General features: G+C 40.9%; 1 protein-coding gene across 4 annotated transcripts in view; it reads left to right on the top strand.

Moving 5' to 3' along the window:
- ap2a1 (adaptor related protein complex 2 subunit alpha 1) overlaps positions 1–15,730 on the top strand; it is a 26,277-nt gene extending 10,547 nt beyond the window's left edge. The window contains exons 7-22 of one of the 4 annotated variants that reach the window (XM_062439208.1): positions 429–597; positions 828–965; positions 1,167–1,349; positions 1,929–2,026; positions 2,108–2,339; positions 2,709–2,897; positions 3,012–3,166; positions 4,643–4,705; positions 6,393–6,455; positions 6,719–6,801; positions 9,448–9,548; positions 10,134–10,249; positions 10,988–11,104; positions 11,261–11,330; positions 12,048–12,182; positions 13,424–15,730. In XM_062439208.1, the coding sequence (XP_062295192.1) occupies positions 429–597; positions 828–965; positions 1,167–1,349; positions 1,929–2,026; positions 2,108–2,339; positions 2,709–2,897; positions 3,012–3,166; positions 4,643–4,705; positions 6,393–6,455; positions 6,719–6,801; positions 9,448–9,548; positions 10,134–10,249; positions 10,988–11,104; positions 11,261–11,330; positions 12,048–12,182; positions 13,424–13,501 (1,990 nt within the window). In that variant the 3' untranslated portion in view covers positions 13,502–15,730. Of the gene's footprint in view, positions 1–428; positions 598–827; positions 966–1,166; positions 1,350–1,928; positions 2,027–2,107; positions 2,340–2,708; positions 2,898–3,011; positions 3,167–4,642; positions 4,706–6,392; positions 6,456–6,718; positions 6,802–9,447; positions 9,570–9,612; positions 9,614–10,121; positions 10,250–10,987; positions 11,105–11,260; positions 11,331–12,047; positions 12,183–13,423 lie in introns of those variants that run through there. The other 3 variants (XM_062439209.1, XM_062439206.1, XM_062439207.1) reach the window with 3 other exon arrangements.

Raw genomic sequence — 15,730 nt, 5'->3', positions numbered from 1 at the left:
ATTCAAAAAGGATCTTAAAAATAGGTGTAATCTCAGAAGTTAACATTTTCATGTAAGAAAGAATGACAGTTTTTACAATTGTTTTTAATTTTCAATTTTCATTTAGGATAGATGTTGATTTTTAAGGCATGTTCCACAGTCTTTAACCCAAATACATATGCACAGATATGACATAGCATTTATTGAGTATGACAAACATGATGAACAACATGTCCCTCTTCTTTCATTTGGCAGCTCTTTGCTGTATTTAAAGGATTTTTTCAATGAATTGGTGTGAAATTAAATTTGAGCTAATCTTAGTGTGAAATTTGTCCTGCTGATTTTGAATTTGAGGGTAATTTAATAGTTGTTTTTTGTGTGTTTTTTTTTTTTTTTTTACCAAGCTTACAGTGAAATAAGGTTTGTTAAATACATTTTCTTTTCCACAGTGAGCCAAACCTGCTGGTGCGAGCCTGTAACCAGCTGGGCCAGTTCCTGCAGCACAGAGAGACTAATCTGCGTTACTTGGCTCTGGAGAGCATGTGCACTCTGGCCAGCTCTGAGTTTTCCCACGAAGCCGTCAAGACGCACATCGAGACCGTCATCAACGCCCTCAAGGTGATGCCTCACACTGTGACAGTCTGTCAGCAAGACATCAGGCTTTGATGAAATTATTCAATGATAGACACATGTCTGTCACAGTTTATCAACACAATCCTACCAGCCTCTATGAGCCAATCACACGCATGTTCATTTAACAGTTTCACAACAATGACCTGTAACTGTAGAAAGGATTCTGTGGCTTACTGTAGTGGTCAGCAGCTGATTGTGTCTGTGTGTCTCTGCAGACTGAGAGAGATGTGAGTGTTCGACAGAGGGCAGCTGATCTGCTCTACGCCATGTGTGATCGCAGCAATGCCAAGCAGATCGTAGCTGAGATGCTCAGCTATCTTGAGACGGCAGACTACTCCATCAGAGAGGAGATGGTGGGTGTAAAAAAGATTTTGTGCCATGCTATGTTCTTTTTTTTTCTCTCTAGTGACATACATGTGTCTGATATTTATAGCTGTATGTCAAGTGAGAAATGCTGAAGATGGTTTGTCTTTATTTTCTCATGTATTTACTGACAAACAAAAAGACCCAATGTTAAGTTTATTTGAGCTGCTTGCTTTATCTTCATCACACAGGTTCTGAAAGTGGCCATCCTTGCAGAGAAGTATGCCGTGGACTACTCATGGTATGTGGACACCATTCTTAACCTCATCCGCATTGCTGGAGACTACGTCAGTGAAGAGGTGTGGTACCGCGTCATTCAGATCGTCATCAACCGAGACGACGTGCAGGGCTATGCTGCAAAGACCGTGTTTGAGGTACAGCTGCATGAAGTCTTAACATGTTGTTTATGACAGCAGCAGGAGATGAAGGTGCTGTTATTTAGCAGAGAGGGATACGCACTGATTGGTTAAGTCTAGCTGTAAAATGTCAAAAACTAAAAAGTTTTGATCACTGCTAGTAGTTCATTGTTTCTTTTATTTAAAATGGGTCTGGTTGTACTTGATGTTACTGGACCTATTGGACACAGGAGTAAGTTTTAAAGCAGGTTTTTAACTTAAAATCGTAAGTAAAATCACCATGATGCTGAAAATTGTGAGAAAATGTCTCAACCAATAGGAATCATGAAAGAAGAATATGATCAAAAATGAATTTATTTTTATTTCTCTTACTTTTTACTTCTTGAAAGCATCATTGACAGAGCAACACTCTGCTGTATAAAGTGATTTTGGGGGAGTTTATTGTTCAGTTTGAGAGCTTCAGCAGTGTAGGAGCTCATTATGGCAAGTGTTCAACTCACACATGAATTTCTTTGGAAATAAGAGGAGATAAAATATGTGTTCAGCACTGTTGTATTTGGAAAACAGTAAGTTTGAATGACTCTCTTCCTCTTCCAGGCCTTGCAGGCCCCTGCCTGCCATGAGAACATGGTGAAAGTTGGAGGCTACATTCTGGGAGAGTTTGGAAATCTCATTGCTGGTGACCCGCGCTCCAGGTATGTTTGCTTTTTGGCTGCTGAGGCACAAAGTTGACAGTTGAAATGATTACTGACTAACTCCGTTGTTGTGTCATTCAGCCCGCTGGTCCAGTTCAACCTCCTCCACTCTAAGTTTCATCTGTGCTCTGTGCCGACTCGTGCCCTGCTGCTGTCGGCCTATATCAAGTTCATCAACCTGTTCCCAGAGACCAAGGCCACCATCCAAGAGGTGCTGCGCTGTGACAGCCAGATCCGCAACTCAGATGTGGAGCTGCAGCAGCGTGCTGTCGAGTACCTGAAGCTGTCCTCTATCGCCAGCACTGATGTCCTGGTTAGTACTTGTTGAAGACATCATTGAAAATCCTGTTCAGAAGTTTGCTGTAGTAGAGTGTTGTGTGGTATACAGGTATATGGTGAGACACAGAGGGGAGTTTGAGAAAATAAGCCAACCAAGAACAATGGCAAGGAATCACACAACAGGCCTAAATGTCGTGACACTATGCAAATTTGCAGTCATTCAGTGCATTTACAAGAAACACTGCTGTGCATTGTTATGACTTTGAATTTCACCGTCTCCAAAAATAGTCTCAGTACAGAGCCTCAATGTCCTGCTGGTGCTGAATGTGTGCTTCATCTTTATCTGCAGGGATGTGTCCTTCAGTCAGCACACACAGTATAAATGTCCTCTCTGTTCTCTCAGGCCACCGTTTTGGAGGAGATGCCTCCTTTCCCAGAAAGGGAGTCATCAATCCTGGCTAAACTGAAGAAGAAGAAGGGGCCCGGTGCCGTGTCTGTGACAGAGCTGGAAGACAACAAAAGGGAGGGCGGAGAGCTGAACGGAGGAGGAGACCGGGGGCCAGACGCATCAGCCATGTCTGCTTCCAACGCTGTAAGCTCATGTTCACAAATCAACACAAACATGCTGGGCCTCTGTGTAAATCTACAGCTGTAACTAAAGTACTACATTTCAGTGGCCCTACTGCAACTGTCCTTTGTTTTCCAGTCGACTCCGTCACCATCAGCAGACCTCCTCGGGATTCGTTCTGCTGCTCCCATCAGCGCTGCTCCAACCAGTGCCGGCAGCCTGTTGGTGGACGTGTTCTCTGAGGCAGGGCCCGCCGCACCTTCAGCTGCTGTGAATGACGACGGCTTCCTGAGGTGAAAAGTCCATTTGATGAGCAGATGTAGACTCTATCATGAGCCAAAGTCCAGTATGAGCTGCAATAAAGCTGCCAGAGGACAGGGACTGTCTGCTGGGGACAACACAACTGTAGAAAGTAAATAAGGTTCAAAATGCTGAATCATTAAAATGAGGAGAATAAACAGAAAAGTGATGTCAACTAAATAAATAATTCATACAAATTTTGGCCCCAAGTACAAACATAAAAAGCACTACTAGTCATGTGACTTAGTGATAGAAACAGTTACTGAGACTCCTGCAGACTGTGTTGGTTGTGGTTTTAGTCTGACTTTCATTGGAATGATTATAAATGTCTCTGTTCATCCACACGCTCCACTGATACATTTCCTGTCAAAAGCTGATTAGAAACTTGGTCACATGTTTACATGGCAGAGAAACGCACTGCCTCCCTGGGAAAGCAGGTGTCTCTAATCCACCACACTGATTACAGAAACCAGGTTTATATCAAAGTCAAATGAAAGGTGATTGTCACTTGATTACTTCAGTCTGTTCAAACAGTGGCTCTCATACTGGACTACTGGCAAAAACGGCTCTTATATATTTTTAGAAAGAAGCACCCTGAGTCTGTCATATACAGTTGTTTCCTGTCTTAAACTGTGTAATGTAATTAGTTATGGCGTGTGTGTGTGTGTGCGCGTGTGCGTGCTGTTAGACTACTATGCAACTAGTTGTGATGTGTCTGTGTTGGTTGTCGCTCTGTCTTTCTTTGCTCTATCTTTGTCTAATATGGACCTGTCAACCTGGAGCCAGTTCCAGTCACATATTGTTTGCTAAACTATGATCAGTGTTAACTGTTCTCTTTTCTGTAGAAGACATGCTGGTGTACAAGCATGTTTGAAACTCATTGTTTAGGTCAATATTTGTGTTTGTGTTTAATCCCTCATGTTGATAATCAGAGGTATGTTGCAGCTGACTCACTGACTAGCTTACACTGCAAGAAGAATGATCTGAGTTTTGTTCATAGTTGGGAGAGTGTGAGGAAACTCCACCACAAATCATTAGAGAAAGGTGTCCATCTTTTTAAATTCTCTTTAGTGGAGGGTGAGCAGGAAGAAGGATTAACATAATTTACATTATGACTTTGTCTTTACATTTCCATCTATGGAACATCATACATGTATAGAGTGTAAACCAAAAGAAGTGCATTGTAAGGGACACTTGTTAATGGGTATTGAGCTGTAGTAAGATAGGACCACAGTAAATGAGTCAGTCTGTTCAGGTCTATGACAATCTGAAGAGGCTACTATAAAACCAGACTTCTCTCCATGGTTGGCAGGTCTGCTATACTTGTCTTTTTATCTTGCTGTGTATGTGACTGTCTTTCGTCTTTTTCTCTCCTTCCCTTCTCTCCATTTCCCTGTGTGTGTGTGTTTTCTTTTTTGGTTTGAATGTGTGTCTGTCTCCTGTCCTGTACCGTGATTGGACATTGACAGAGATCTGGAACAGCCCACCGAGACCTCTGACTCCCTATTGGTGGAGGGTTCTGGTGACTCGGAGTAAGGGCCCAGTAGTAAACTACAGAAGTAGCTAGAAAAATACAATCATGGCACCTGTCTGTACTATAACATGTTATTAGTATTATAAAGTACTGTGAGTGGGTGCCATTTACATTTACATAAAGCACCAGAATTACTATACATGTACTTTGATGCCTGTTGACATTTTTCTTTAGAACTGAACACAATCAGCTGTTCTGCCCTCCATTAACAACAGATGTGGTTTAATGTACGTTGTATGTCAAAAATGTACATTGGTCAACTTAAGAAAAAAGGTTCAAATATACATAAAATGTTGCCTATATTATGTTAGAAGATAAAAAAAATCTGACAACATGTACTCCAGTACCAATATATCTGGATTAGGCCAATATCAGCCAATCAGTATATCGGCTGTGCTCTATTTCTAATGTTCATGTCTTTTTCATAACTTTTTCATTGTACTGTTTTTTGGTTCAAACTGTCAGCGTATTGATTGCAAAATACTCCAAAAAACTGAAGAGACAAATGTATGGACAATGTATTTTAGCCCAATCTGATTGATTTAGAATAGACTATTGTCTATTTTCAAAATGAGCACCAAGCTGTTTGCCCAACACGTTATCTTGCCCAGCGTCCAACCTATGTGAAAGCAGCAGTGTTGTAAGGAGAAACAATTGGATTTGGAATCCCATTTCTAAAGTAAGGGTGAAAATGTCAGCTGACATCGTCATCAGAGTGGGACATTATAAATGTAGTTAGCCCCGTCTCCACTCAAGATTTCAAAGGTGCTGACTTATCTGAGGGATTGAAACTTTAAGACCTATGAACTCAACTGCCAGACTAATGTTGTAAAGTAGCCTGAAACACCAAAGTTCATGCGTTCCAATTTTCAAATCAATTAGACCTCTGAAGAGATATGTATGTGTTTTCTGTCACATGTGCATGAAACAGGCAGACAGCAGAGTAGAGACAGGACCCAATGATCATAAAACAAATGAGCTATATAATAATAAAAAAACCGCCTGAGTTACTGACTACTAACTATACTTCAGTTAGGCATGACATATCTATTATAATCGCTCTGTAAACGTGAAACCAAGCTGCACACATATAACCCAAAACAAAAAATGTTGATGGCATCAAGCTGTATCAGTAGACTGTGTATATGTTTTTAAATGTGTGAACAGTGTCAGAGGTAGTGAATCATTTAACTCTGGCACATAGGATTTCAAATGAATCAGTGACAGAGGTTACAGTGCTGACTTTATAGTAAGTGACTTTAAGGATGTTAGCATGCTGATATGAATTGTGGCTTTCCCAATTCTTGAACAGTAATCAAAGCTGAAACTCAGCACTTTAACCCTAATCTGTTTCATGTCTTATTCAGTGTGTTTGAGTATACAACCAAAACTACAGATATAGTGTAAATACACACTTACTGTAGATATTTGTCATTGTGTGATGATCATTTTTGTACAATTTGGAGTTGGATTCTTTTACTAACCACCTCTGCTTTTTATCCTTCTTTCTTCTTCTTCTTCTTTTTCTCTGGTGTTCCTCTTAACCGATCTTCATCATACCGTGTTGAACGGTTGGCTTCTTCATCCTCTCATTTCCGCTCTGTCCATTCTTTCCTCACTCTGTCCATCCCTCCTCTGTGCTGTGGGCTATCTGTTCATCCCTGCGCTGTCCTGTGGTCTCTCAGCTCTGCTCCTCCCTCTGAGGATCCTGCTCCCCCTCTGTCTGAGGCTGACGATCTTCTTAACAAGTAAGGTCTTTCTCCGCGTGGAGGCTTTGTCATGTGTTTTCCTGCCAGCAGCTCTGCACGCTGTAGGAAGGCTTTGACTTCTTCTCAAAGAGTTTTAGACCCTGGTGACTTTATGCTCTAAAATAATGAAATATTCCTCTATATGTACAATCATTACACAACACACATTATTTATTCTGTGTTTGATTTGTTTATTGATTAGTTCATATCATTATTAAATGATAGATTGATTGACTAATACTTGAATCGCCTTCATCCTGCAGGTTTGTGTGCAAGAACAACGGGGTTCTGTTTGAGAATCAGCTGCTACAGATCGGCATCAAGTCAGAGTACCGTCAGAATCTGGGTGAGTTCACAGTGGGCTACACCTCACATGTTGTTATTGGCATGTTCATATTTAGTAGACTAATGGGCGAGGCTGGTGGGTTTCATCATCAAATGGGTGTGGCTTTGGCATTAGTTGATATCAAGTGGGTTTTTGTGGGTTTATTGACACCTAGGTGTGGCTTCATTTCAATATGAGTGTAGGCCATAAACACTTGTGTTGAAATGCGGCGAGTCAGCGTTACGTACTCTAACCTGAACCTGTGGCCGGTAAAAACACACCATGGCAACCGCTGATAGAGGACACACATCAACCAAACTCGAACTGGTTGTTGGTCCGGTGTGGGGGGGGGGATTGGTCTAATAAGCAGCAACACAGACACTCTCTAGCGCGCACTCTTGCTCACTCACTGCAGATAGCATCAGGGAGCCGCTATCAATATACAGGACACTCTAGGAGAGTTGGGATGTCTGCACTAAAGCAGTAACTAGCGCTAAAGGAGTATTTGTAGCACCAGAAATGCTACTGTTAGGATACAGTTAGGACACTGTTAGTACAGTTAACACACTTAATTATTCAGAGATGGCTATGGACATTAGGCTGTTTTAATTGAGTTTTAGTTTTATTGTGAACTTGAATATCATCTAATATGAAGAGTGCACACTGCAGTTACAAAAGGGTCACTAGATGATTCTTTTGTTTACAGTAAGTTTCCAATTGACTGCTGAAACAAGTTATTGTTACAATATTTTGCTAATAAATTATGACAGTAAGGCCTTAGTGTGGTACATTGCAAGTGATGGAGATTATATCACTCATGATTAGTCTAAAAATGGCATAGGCATCTGTGCTAAAAGTACCCAAAAAAGGGATTGAGAATCGAATCAAATCGTGACCTTTAAATCGAAATAAAATCGAATCGAGGATTTGGAGAATCGTGACATCCCTAATATATACATACATACATACATACATACATACATACATACATACATATATATACATATACATACATATATATATATATATATATATATATAATATATTAGGCAACATAATGTCATAAAAGGAATATATACACATATATGTATATATATATATTAGGGATGCAACGAAATGAAAATTCTTGGCCGAAACCGAAAATGAGGAAACCAAGGCCGAAAACCGAAACACCGGAAGAAATTATTATGCCAATTATTAGTACCATTGCATTTATGGCTATGACTGTGTACTAACCTCACTAAAATCAAGGCATTGCAATTCAAAGAATAAATCAATTACAAAAGTATGAAAATATTTATTAAGCACTGACATTACAACAATGCACAATGTAAAATTAAATTAAGTTAAAAAATAACACTTAGTGTTACACTTGGTGTCGGTCCGGGGGGGTGGAGGGGCGATCGGTGTCGGTCTAATAAGCAGTGTGTTTGTGTGACTATAAAAGCAGCGCGTGTGAGAGCAAAGCGTCCGTATAGCTCTCACACGCGCTGCTTTTATAGTCACACACACACCTTCTACTGTGCTGTTCGCTTCTCCGTCTCTAAGCGGGTTCTCCGCATCATTTCTGGTGCGCGCTGCTTTAATCCCACATCCAGGTAATGATCTTTATAACGCGGATCAAGTACAGTCGCGATGAAGTGCAGAGAATCCAAATAGATCTCAGTGAAACGTGTGCTGACAGACTCTAAGAGTGTACTACACTTTAGTGCTGCAATTAAAGGAATAACATCTGCTACAGATGCATCAGAGGAGCTGATCTCTTTAGTCAGCTGTTTCGGCCGTGTTGTTTTGGTGATAAAAGTATAATCGGCCGAAAACCGAAAATGCGCTTTTGGGCCATTTTCAGCCTAAGATTCTCGGTGGCCGAATTTTCGGTGCATCCCTAATATATATACATATATATAGTGTGGTCAGACTTAATAAGGAGTTGATATGATGACGAGGACCACTACATTTGTCATCCACTGTTAATCAGATGATGTGCAGCCAGCATCAATTTATCACTTCATGTGCATGTGCGGGAGACCCTCTTAAATGGAGGGTAGCCCTTGCCTTATGTAACATCTGGCTTGCTGGCATGACCAAATGGAGGGCAGCTGTTGGTTGGATTGAATTGAATTATCTTTATTGTCCACCTTAGTGGAAATGTGTCTTCGGCTTCCCCCAATACATTAAAAATATAAACTATACACACCATATCATGAAGACATTAAAAACATACAACAACTGACAATTGTACAAAGCAGCAGGAAAGCAGCAGCAACCATTGTAATAAGTTGGCATTTAGTTGATCAGTGGGCATGGTTATACTGTTTCTAATGTTTGTGTGGGCGTGGTTCAGTGGGGGGTTGTATGAAATGGTGGTTTAGGAAGACGTTCTATTACATGAGTACAAATGGGCCTGCTCTGGGAAGACGTATTGTCTGGATGTATCATAGGACAGCACACAGTCACAGTCACCGCCACTAAATGGAATAAGGGAAACATTCTGATTCTAATTAGATCTCTACCACATGCTGCTGTTTGACATCACACCTACTGTCTGTGAGCTGTCCTGCACAATTTGATATTTATAAGTCACTAGTCACACTTAGGTACTCTATAGACCACAAAGTCTGTTAATAAACTGAATGACCTTTTGACAACTGTATGTGTCTCTTACAGGGAGAATGTACTTATTCTATGGAAACAAGACATCGGTGCAGTTTGCCAGCTTCACCACCACAGTCAGCTGTCCTGGAGAACTGCAGTCTCATATCCTTTCTATGTAGCTGCTTTGCAGTATGTTCAGAAACCACCGAAGATGAAAATCAGATTACTGAGAAAGAGGGTGGCCAAAGAAATGTCTCTGACAGAAAATAAACGATCATGTATGTATCATCAGTTGAATCCTCAGAGTCATTATGATGTTTTGAAGAAACCTGAAGGCTGTTTCACTAAGGAGGATGAGAACAACAGTCGTACAAAGTCTTGCCTAATTGCTATTTGTCACTTTAGATCTATTTCACTTTACTGACTTGTGTTTTGCCCACTGATGATTAATGAAGCTGAGCTGTTTATGTCAGATAACAGCTACACTTCTGTTGAAAAGCTATCTAAACAATAATGAATGATTGAAATAATCAGTGGCTGAAAATATAAGATGCTGGTTATCTTACACATCCCACTGATTCTTTTAACTCTGTGTAATCAACTGTGTTTATTTGTTAGTATATATTAATGGGGAGCTTATAAATCATAACAGTGTGACCTGACTGGGCTGCAGTAAGTCCAGAAGACACAGTTGGAGGTGTTTGGGATTCAATGTGTATGACGCGCTGATGGTCCTTGACAACCAGCCACAGCTTAACGTTCAGACCAAACAAGTGGAGCCACTGGTAGAAGGAGGAGCCCAGATCCAGCAGGTCCTCAACATCGAGTGTCTGACTGACTTCTCTGATGCTCCGCTGCTCAACATCAAGTTCAGGTAAGCTCAGACACCCCCTGAACTGAACATTGAAACACTACACACTGACACTTCCACAGACAAACCACACTGCACTCAATGTCTTCATGTGTCATAATCAGAAACACACTGTAAGTTTGGCTGAGTGGTTATGGCAAAAGAAAAAAAAGAAAATAACTGGGAAAAAAACAATACTGAAAACCAGAAGAATTAACTAAATGCAAAAACTATGAATATATAAGCCAACGGTAGCCACCAGTATGGTTTGGCAGTTTCAGGTCTAACTAGAGGAGTGCAGGTCCAGCAGAGGAGAAACAAGTGAAGAACAATGAGCTCATTCAACACTTATATATATAAATAGAAATGTTTACCAAAAAAAACTAGTTCCTGAATCTTTTTTTATAACAGAAGTAATGATGACGATGTGCATTCAGTTGAATTAGTGATGCAAATGGCTATGCAGTGTGTATGTGCCTCTTACTTTATAGGGCACAGGCTAACCACATGACACACACTTTCAAAATAGAAGGTGTTTCTGTTCACTAAATTTAAATGATGGGAAATCTAGAAAAAAGTTACCAAAGTACAACATGTAACTGTGACTGCAGTAGTCACAGGAGAAGAGGAAAACATGTGAGACTTACACACTCTAGACAAGACAATTCAGCCATGTTCAAAAGGGGCTACAGGCAAAAAACCTGCAGATGTGTATACCTGCTATACATGTGTGTGTGTGTGTGTGTGTGTTGTTTTGTTCAGATATGGAGGAGCTCTGCAGAACCTGACCCTCAAACTACCTGTCACCATCAACAAGTTCTTCCAGCCAACTGAGATGACCTCACAAGACTTCTTCCAACGCTGGAAACAGCTTAGCCAGTAAGTGTGTGTGTGTGTGTGTGTGTGTGTGTGTGTGTGTGTGTGTGTGTGCGCGCGCATGTGTGTGTGTATGTGCGTGCGTGTATGTGTGTGTGTACTGTTGATTCTTTTAGGTTCCCTGATAAAGCTAAAGTCCCTTTTGTGAACTCTCCTCAGGCCTCAGCAAGAAGCACAAAAGATATTTAAGGCCAGCCACGGCATGGACACTGAAGTACTTAAGGCTAAGGTAACAGCTCATTCTTCTCCTTCAGTCTGTCATCACAAATCTGTTTCCATAATAAAGTAGGGCTGCGTGATTCTGCTCAATAAGAGAAAAGCGTTTTTTCCCCCCATGATTCATAGGGACAGCAGTTTTTTAATAAACACATATTTATCACAGTCCACACTGTCTCCATGCAGACATATGATCATTACTGCATGAACATTCAACAGTAATCAACTCAGTGTGTGTTGTCTGATCTTTGGAAAACTTCTGAAAACTGATGAATGATGATGATGGTCCCAGTCTGCACACTGCTCATGATGACGTCATTAAACCCAGACTGTCTGGCTGTTGGATGAGTCTATAGTTCAGTTTGATCATAAATCTGCAGTGGCCTCTAAATGTTGCACACATGGCAGAATCACTCTTACATAAAAGTAAGAATTCCACAGAGGCCTGTAACCAGATTGTGATCATATTTGAGTAATTATGCAGCTGTATAGTAAACTGGCTCTATATCTCTGTTTACCAGTTAACCACTGAGAAAAGGTGTTCAATTGTCCATCTTGAATTTGTACCTGCTTCAGTCTATCTGTTTTTGAAAATGTATGAAATTCCATCTTCAAGCCTCGAGTCCAACAGCTGTTGCCTCTTGTAATACTTCCATTTTAGTAGATGGATTACATGAAACTTCCCTGATTGATTATTTGTTGTAAAAAGTGGTAACATGTTTGTCTGCAGCTCCTGGGACTAGGATCAGCCCTGCTGGACAACGTTGATCCAAACCCAGAGAACTACGTGTGTGCTGGAGTGATCCAGACCAAAGGCCAGCAGGTTGGCTGTCTGCTGAGACTGGAGCCTAATGCCCAGGCACAGGTACAGTATAAACACACACTGTACAGGATAAATACAATGCCAAGCATAAAGCATTCTAAATATATCATTTCATTGAACATCTGCCAGCTAACCCAGGGTCCCAGCAGATCCTTAAAAACTCTTAAAATGTCTAAAATTTAGTTCAAGGTTAGTTAAGATATTAAATTTGATTTGTTCGGTTTATTTTATTTAACATTATTATCATTATTCTCTGATTATTTTACATAACCAACCAATCAACTTATTCATTAAAGTAAGAAATAATCAGCAGTTGGAACTATAATGAAACTAATCATTAGTTACAGTCCTTTTATAAAAGGCTTCAAAATGAGCTCCATTTAACCCATTACAACAGTCAAATCCTGCTTTTGCATTATTATGTCTCATAATATATTTTGTATGAGTGCAACAGTCACATGTGACACTTCTGCATTCTGCATTGAGTTCTAACTTGAAAAACTTAGAACATGGTAGTGCATACTATTACTGAAGTGACATTAGTATTTTTACAACAGTAAAGGATCTAAATACTTTAGATTGTTTTTCTTGTTATGACAGAGGACAAAAGCTTTACACAGAACATAAAGTAATCCATATATAAATGATAACATAACTTAGTGTTGTACTGACCATTACTGTATCAGAAATAAGTTTGTTTGTTTTTGCACTGCTGATTTGAAACTCAGAACTGTGTGTACAGCAGTCTAATTAGTTGTATTCTGTTGTGACAGCAGTGGTATTCATTTTTCCTTAAAGAGGTTTTAAAACGGTCTTAAAAGTCATTAAAATGTGCAGATACTGTGTAACCAGAGACAGATGTTTTCCATGTTATTACATCTGTAGATAGGTGCTATGTCTTCTTCACTTCACTGAACACTTACCTCTTAGTTTATCCTTGGAACATATTTATTCTGCATTCAGCAGGTGAGCAGCATTACAGGCTCCACTGTAAACACCTTCCCAGTTATGGGAAACTAAAACTAAGGATATTTTTCTTTAGCAAACCAAAAACAGACTAAGTTGTTGGTCCTCTGTGCAGGAGCAGCAGTTCCAACCAGTGAGTGAAGTATGTGTACAAAGTAGGGCCCTTAGATTGAGCAGCCTTCCTGTTTATTTAGCAGGGACTGTTAACAATCTTTGGGCTTTGAGGGCGGGCACGTCTGATTGCTTTACAATCAGATCCCTCTCATATAGCTGTGGAATGAGTCCCAGCTCTGCTAACTCTGTGTTTGTGTTTACAGATGTACCGCCTGACTCTGCGCTGCAGCAAGGACTCTGTGTCCAAGCGTCTCTGCGAGCTGCTGGCTGAACAGTTCTAGAGTCAAGACTTCTACCGTGACCAGTACTCCCACCATCCCCACCAGCGACCTCTCCCTCGACCCCCTCCTGCCACACCTCTTCTCCTCCCTCCAACAAAGAATCTTTGAGTAAAAAAAAAAAAAAAAAGGTGTAACCTACATAAGGGAAAAAGCAGCCGCTGTTAGCAGCAGCGGTCATATAATTGTCATTATTCTTGTCCCAGATTCTGATTCCAGTTCATCTTATACTTGTTTATTAACATGATGCTACATTCTTGTTTATGTTGGTGTTTACCTGTGTAGCTGGTGTGTGTGGCCAGGAGAGTGTGTGTGTGTGTGCGTGCGTGCGTGCGTGCGTGTTTGTGTGTATGTGTGTGTGTGTGTCCCACAGTTGTGCTGGGGTTCCACTCTGCTCTATCCTGGCTGCTCTGTAGTACTGATGCTGTGTGTGTGTGTGAGAGAGACAGATTACATAATGAATTGGTAGAACATTCCTTAAAGAGAAATGGGAGACGCTGTTCATCACACATGTGCACTCACCCTAGCCCTACACATTCACACACACACTAGTATAAGTATGATTCCTCGTGGTTCTGGTGGGACCCGTTAAATGAAGTGAGAGCTGAGGGTCCAGCACTCTGCTAATCGCCGCTTCTGCCCGTTCATTTGCATCAAGCATTCCCAGTGAAAACAGGCCAGTGAAAATGCACTTAAGGCTTTGGGATCCGCTTTGAGACCCTACAGCATGATCCCCCCCCTTTTACTTTTCTTCAGAACGCCCTGATTCCTCTCCTGAAGCCCTGTAATGATTAGCCCTTCATTTCAATGAACTAGTTCACTCGTTTATGTTTTTGATGTGTGTGTAAATATGTGCCAGTGTATTACTTTATTGCTTTCTGAGACATTCCCATCATGCTTGTTTAGAACGGATATGATGACCTAACCTAAGCCGCCCGTGTAGAAGGATGGCACAGAATGGACCGTAGATGAGGGGAACAACAGTGACACTTGCTGTGTTAAAACTGTCTTTTAGAGTTGTTTGGGAACATCTCGTCCACTGCCTGGGAGTTACTTCCTCTTAATGGATGGAAAGTTTCACAGAGCAGATGTGAGCTGCTCTTCATTGGAGGTGAGGAGGTTTATCCAACCAGCTGCACTGTCCTCATCATTTTAGTCTTTTCTCTTGTAAAAGTAAGTAAGCTTCAATCTGAGACTAACCACACAAAGTGAGATTCATGCTTTATGGTAAGCATTTCCAAACAGTTTGACAATGGAGAAGACTTCACTGGTTGATTTGGGGATTGTACATCTGATTCACTACCCTACCTTGATCAAGTGCAGTGGACAATTGCTCTGCTGAACTATCCAATGGGAGGCATGTGGGAGTGTCTCCACACAGTGGATGAGACGGTCCCAAACAGGGATGACTACATCTTGGAGCCATTGTGGCTCCAGAGGATGCCAGTACTGGCTTAAGTCACTGCTCCAGAGTCTGTACAGAGTACCAGAGTCCAACACACTGCCAACACAGGGCACAAACAAATACACTATTTTCCCTTGAATGATAAAACAGTTTGAGGCAGTGAAGCTCTGAACAGACACGGCTGCAGCAGCTGAGTCCAGCAGTAACATATGTATGAGCTCCCAGGCTGGACTGGAAGATCAGTCTGACATAGATATATATATGATCATGAAGTATTTACAAAAGAGATCAATCCCAACCAATTTGACATGTACACAACCACTACAGTAAATGTATGGGAACACAGATGTTAATCAACCTCAAAATGTTTCAATTTTAAGCATCCATAGCTTTCTAATTCTTCCCGGGCTTCCTCTCATGCACAAGCACTGATGTGGTGGGAGAGGACCAGATGTAACACACTGAGTTGTCCATTACAGCTACAGGGGGCTCGGTATATATGTGTGTGAATGTGAGTGTGGCTGTAAACAGGTGAGAACAAAAAGCCTAAAGACATTTCTGATACATGGTCACATTACATTCTGTGGCTGCACGGCAATCACGAGACATTGAACTTTGTAGTGGAAAATGTAGTCATTTTTGTCATTCTGTGAGTGTGTGTGTGTGTGTATGTGAGTTTGTGTGTGTGTGCGTGTGTGTCTATGCAGTATCCACTAGCTAATGCAGCCTCATGTATCGGTGTTAAAAAACCTGTCCAATACCTGTGTTAGAATTAAGATTTACTCTGTAATGAAAAATGTGAAAGTAAAACTATGCCATATATCCGA

The sequence above is a fragment of the Scomber scombrus genome, chromosome 18, assembly GCF_963691925.1.
Source record: "Scomber scombrus chromosome 18, fScoSco1.1, whole genome shotgun sequence".
NCBI classification, from domain to species: Eukaryota; Metazoa; Chordata; class Actinopteri; order Scombriformes; family Scombridae; genus Scomber; species Scomber scombrus.
This window is presented reverse-complemented; position numbering and strand designations above follow the sequence as displayed.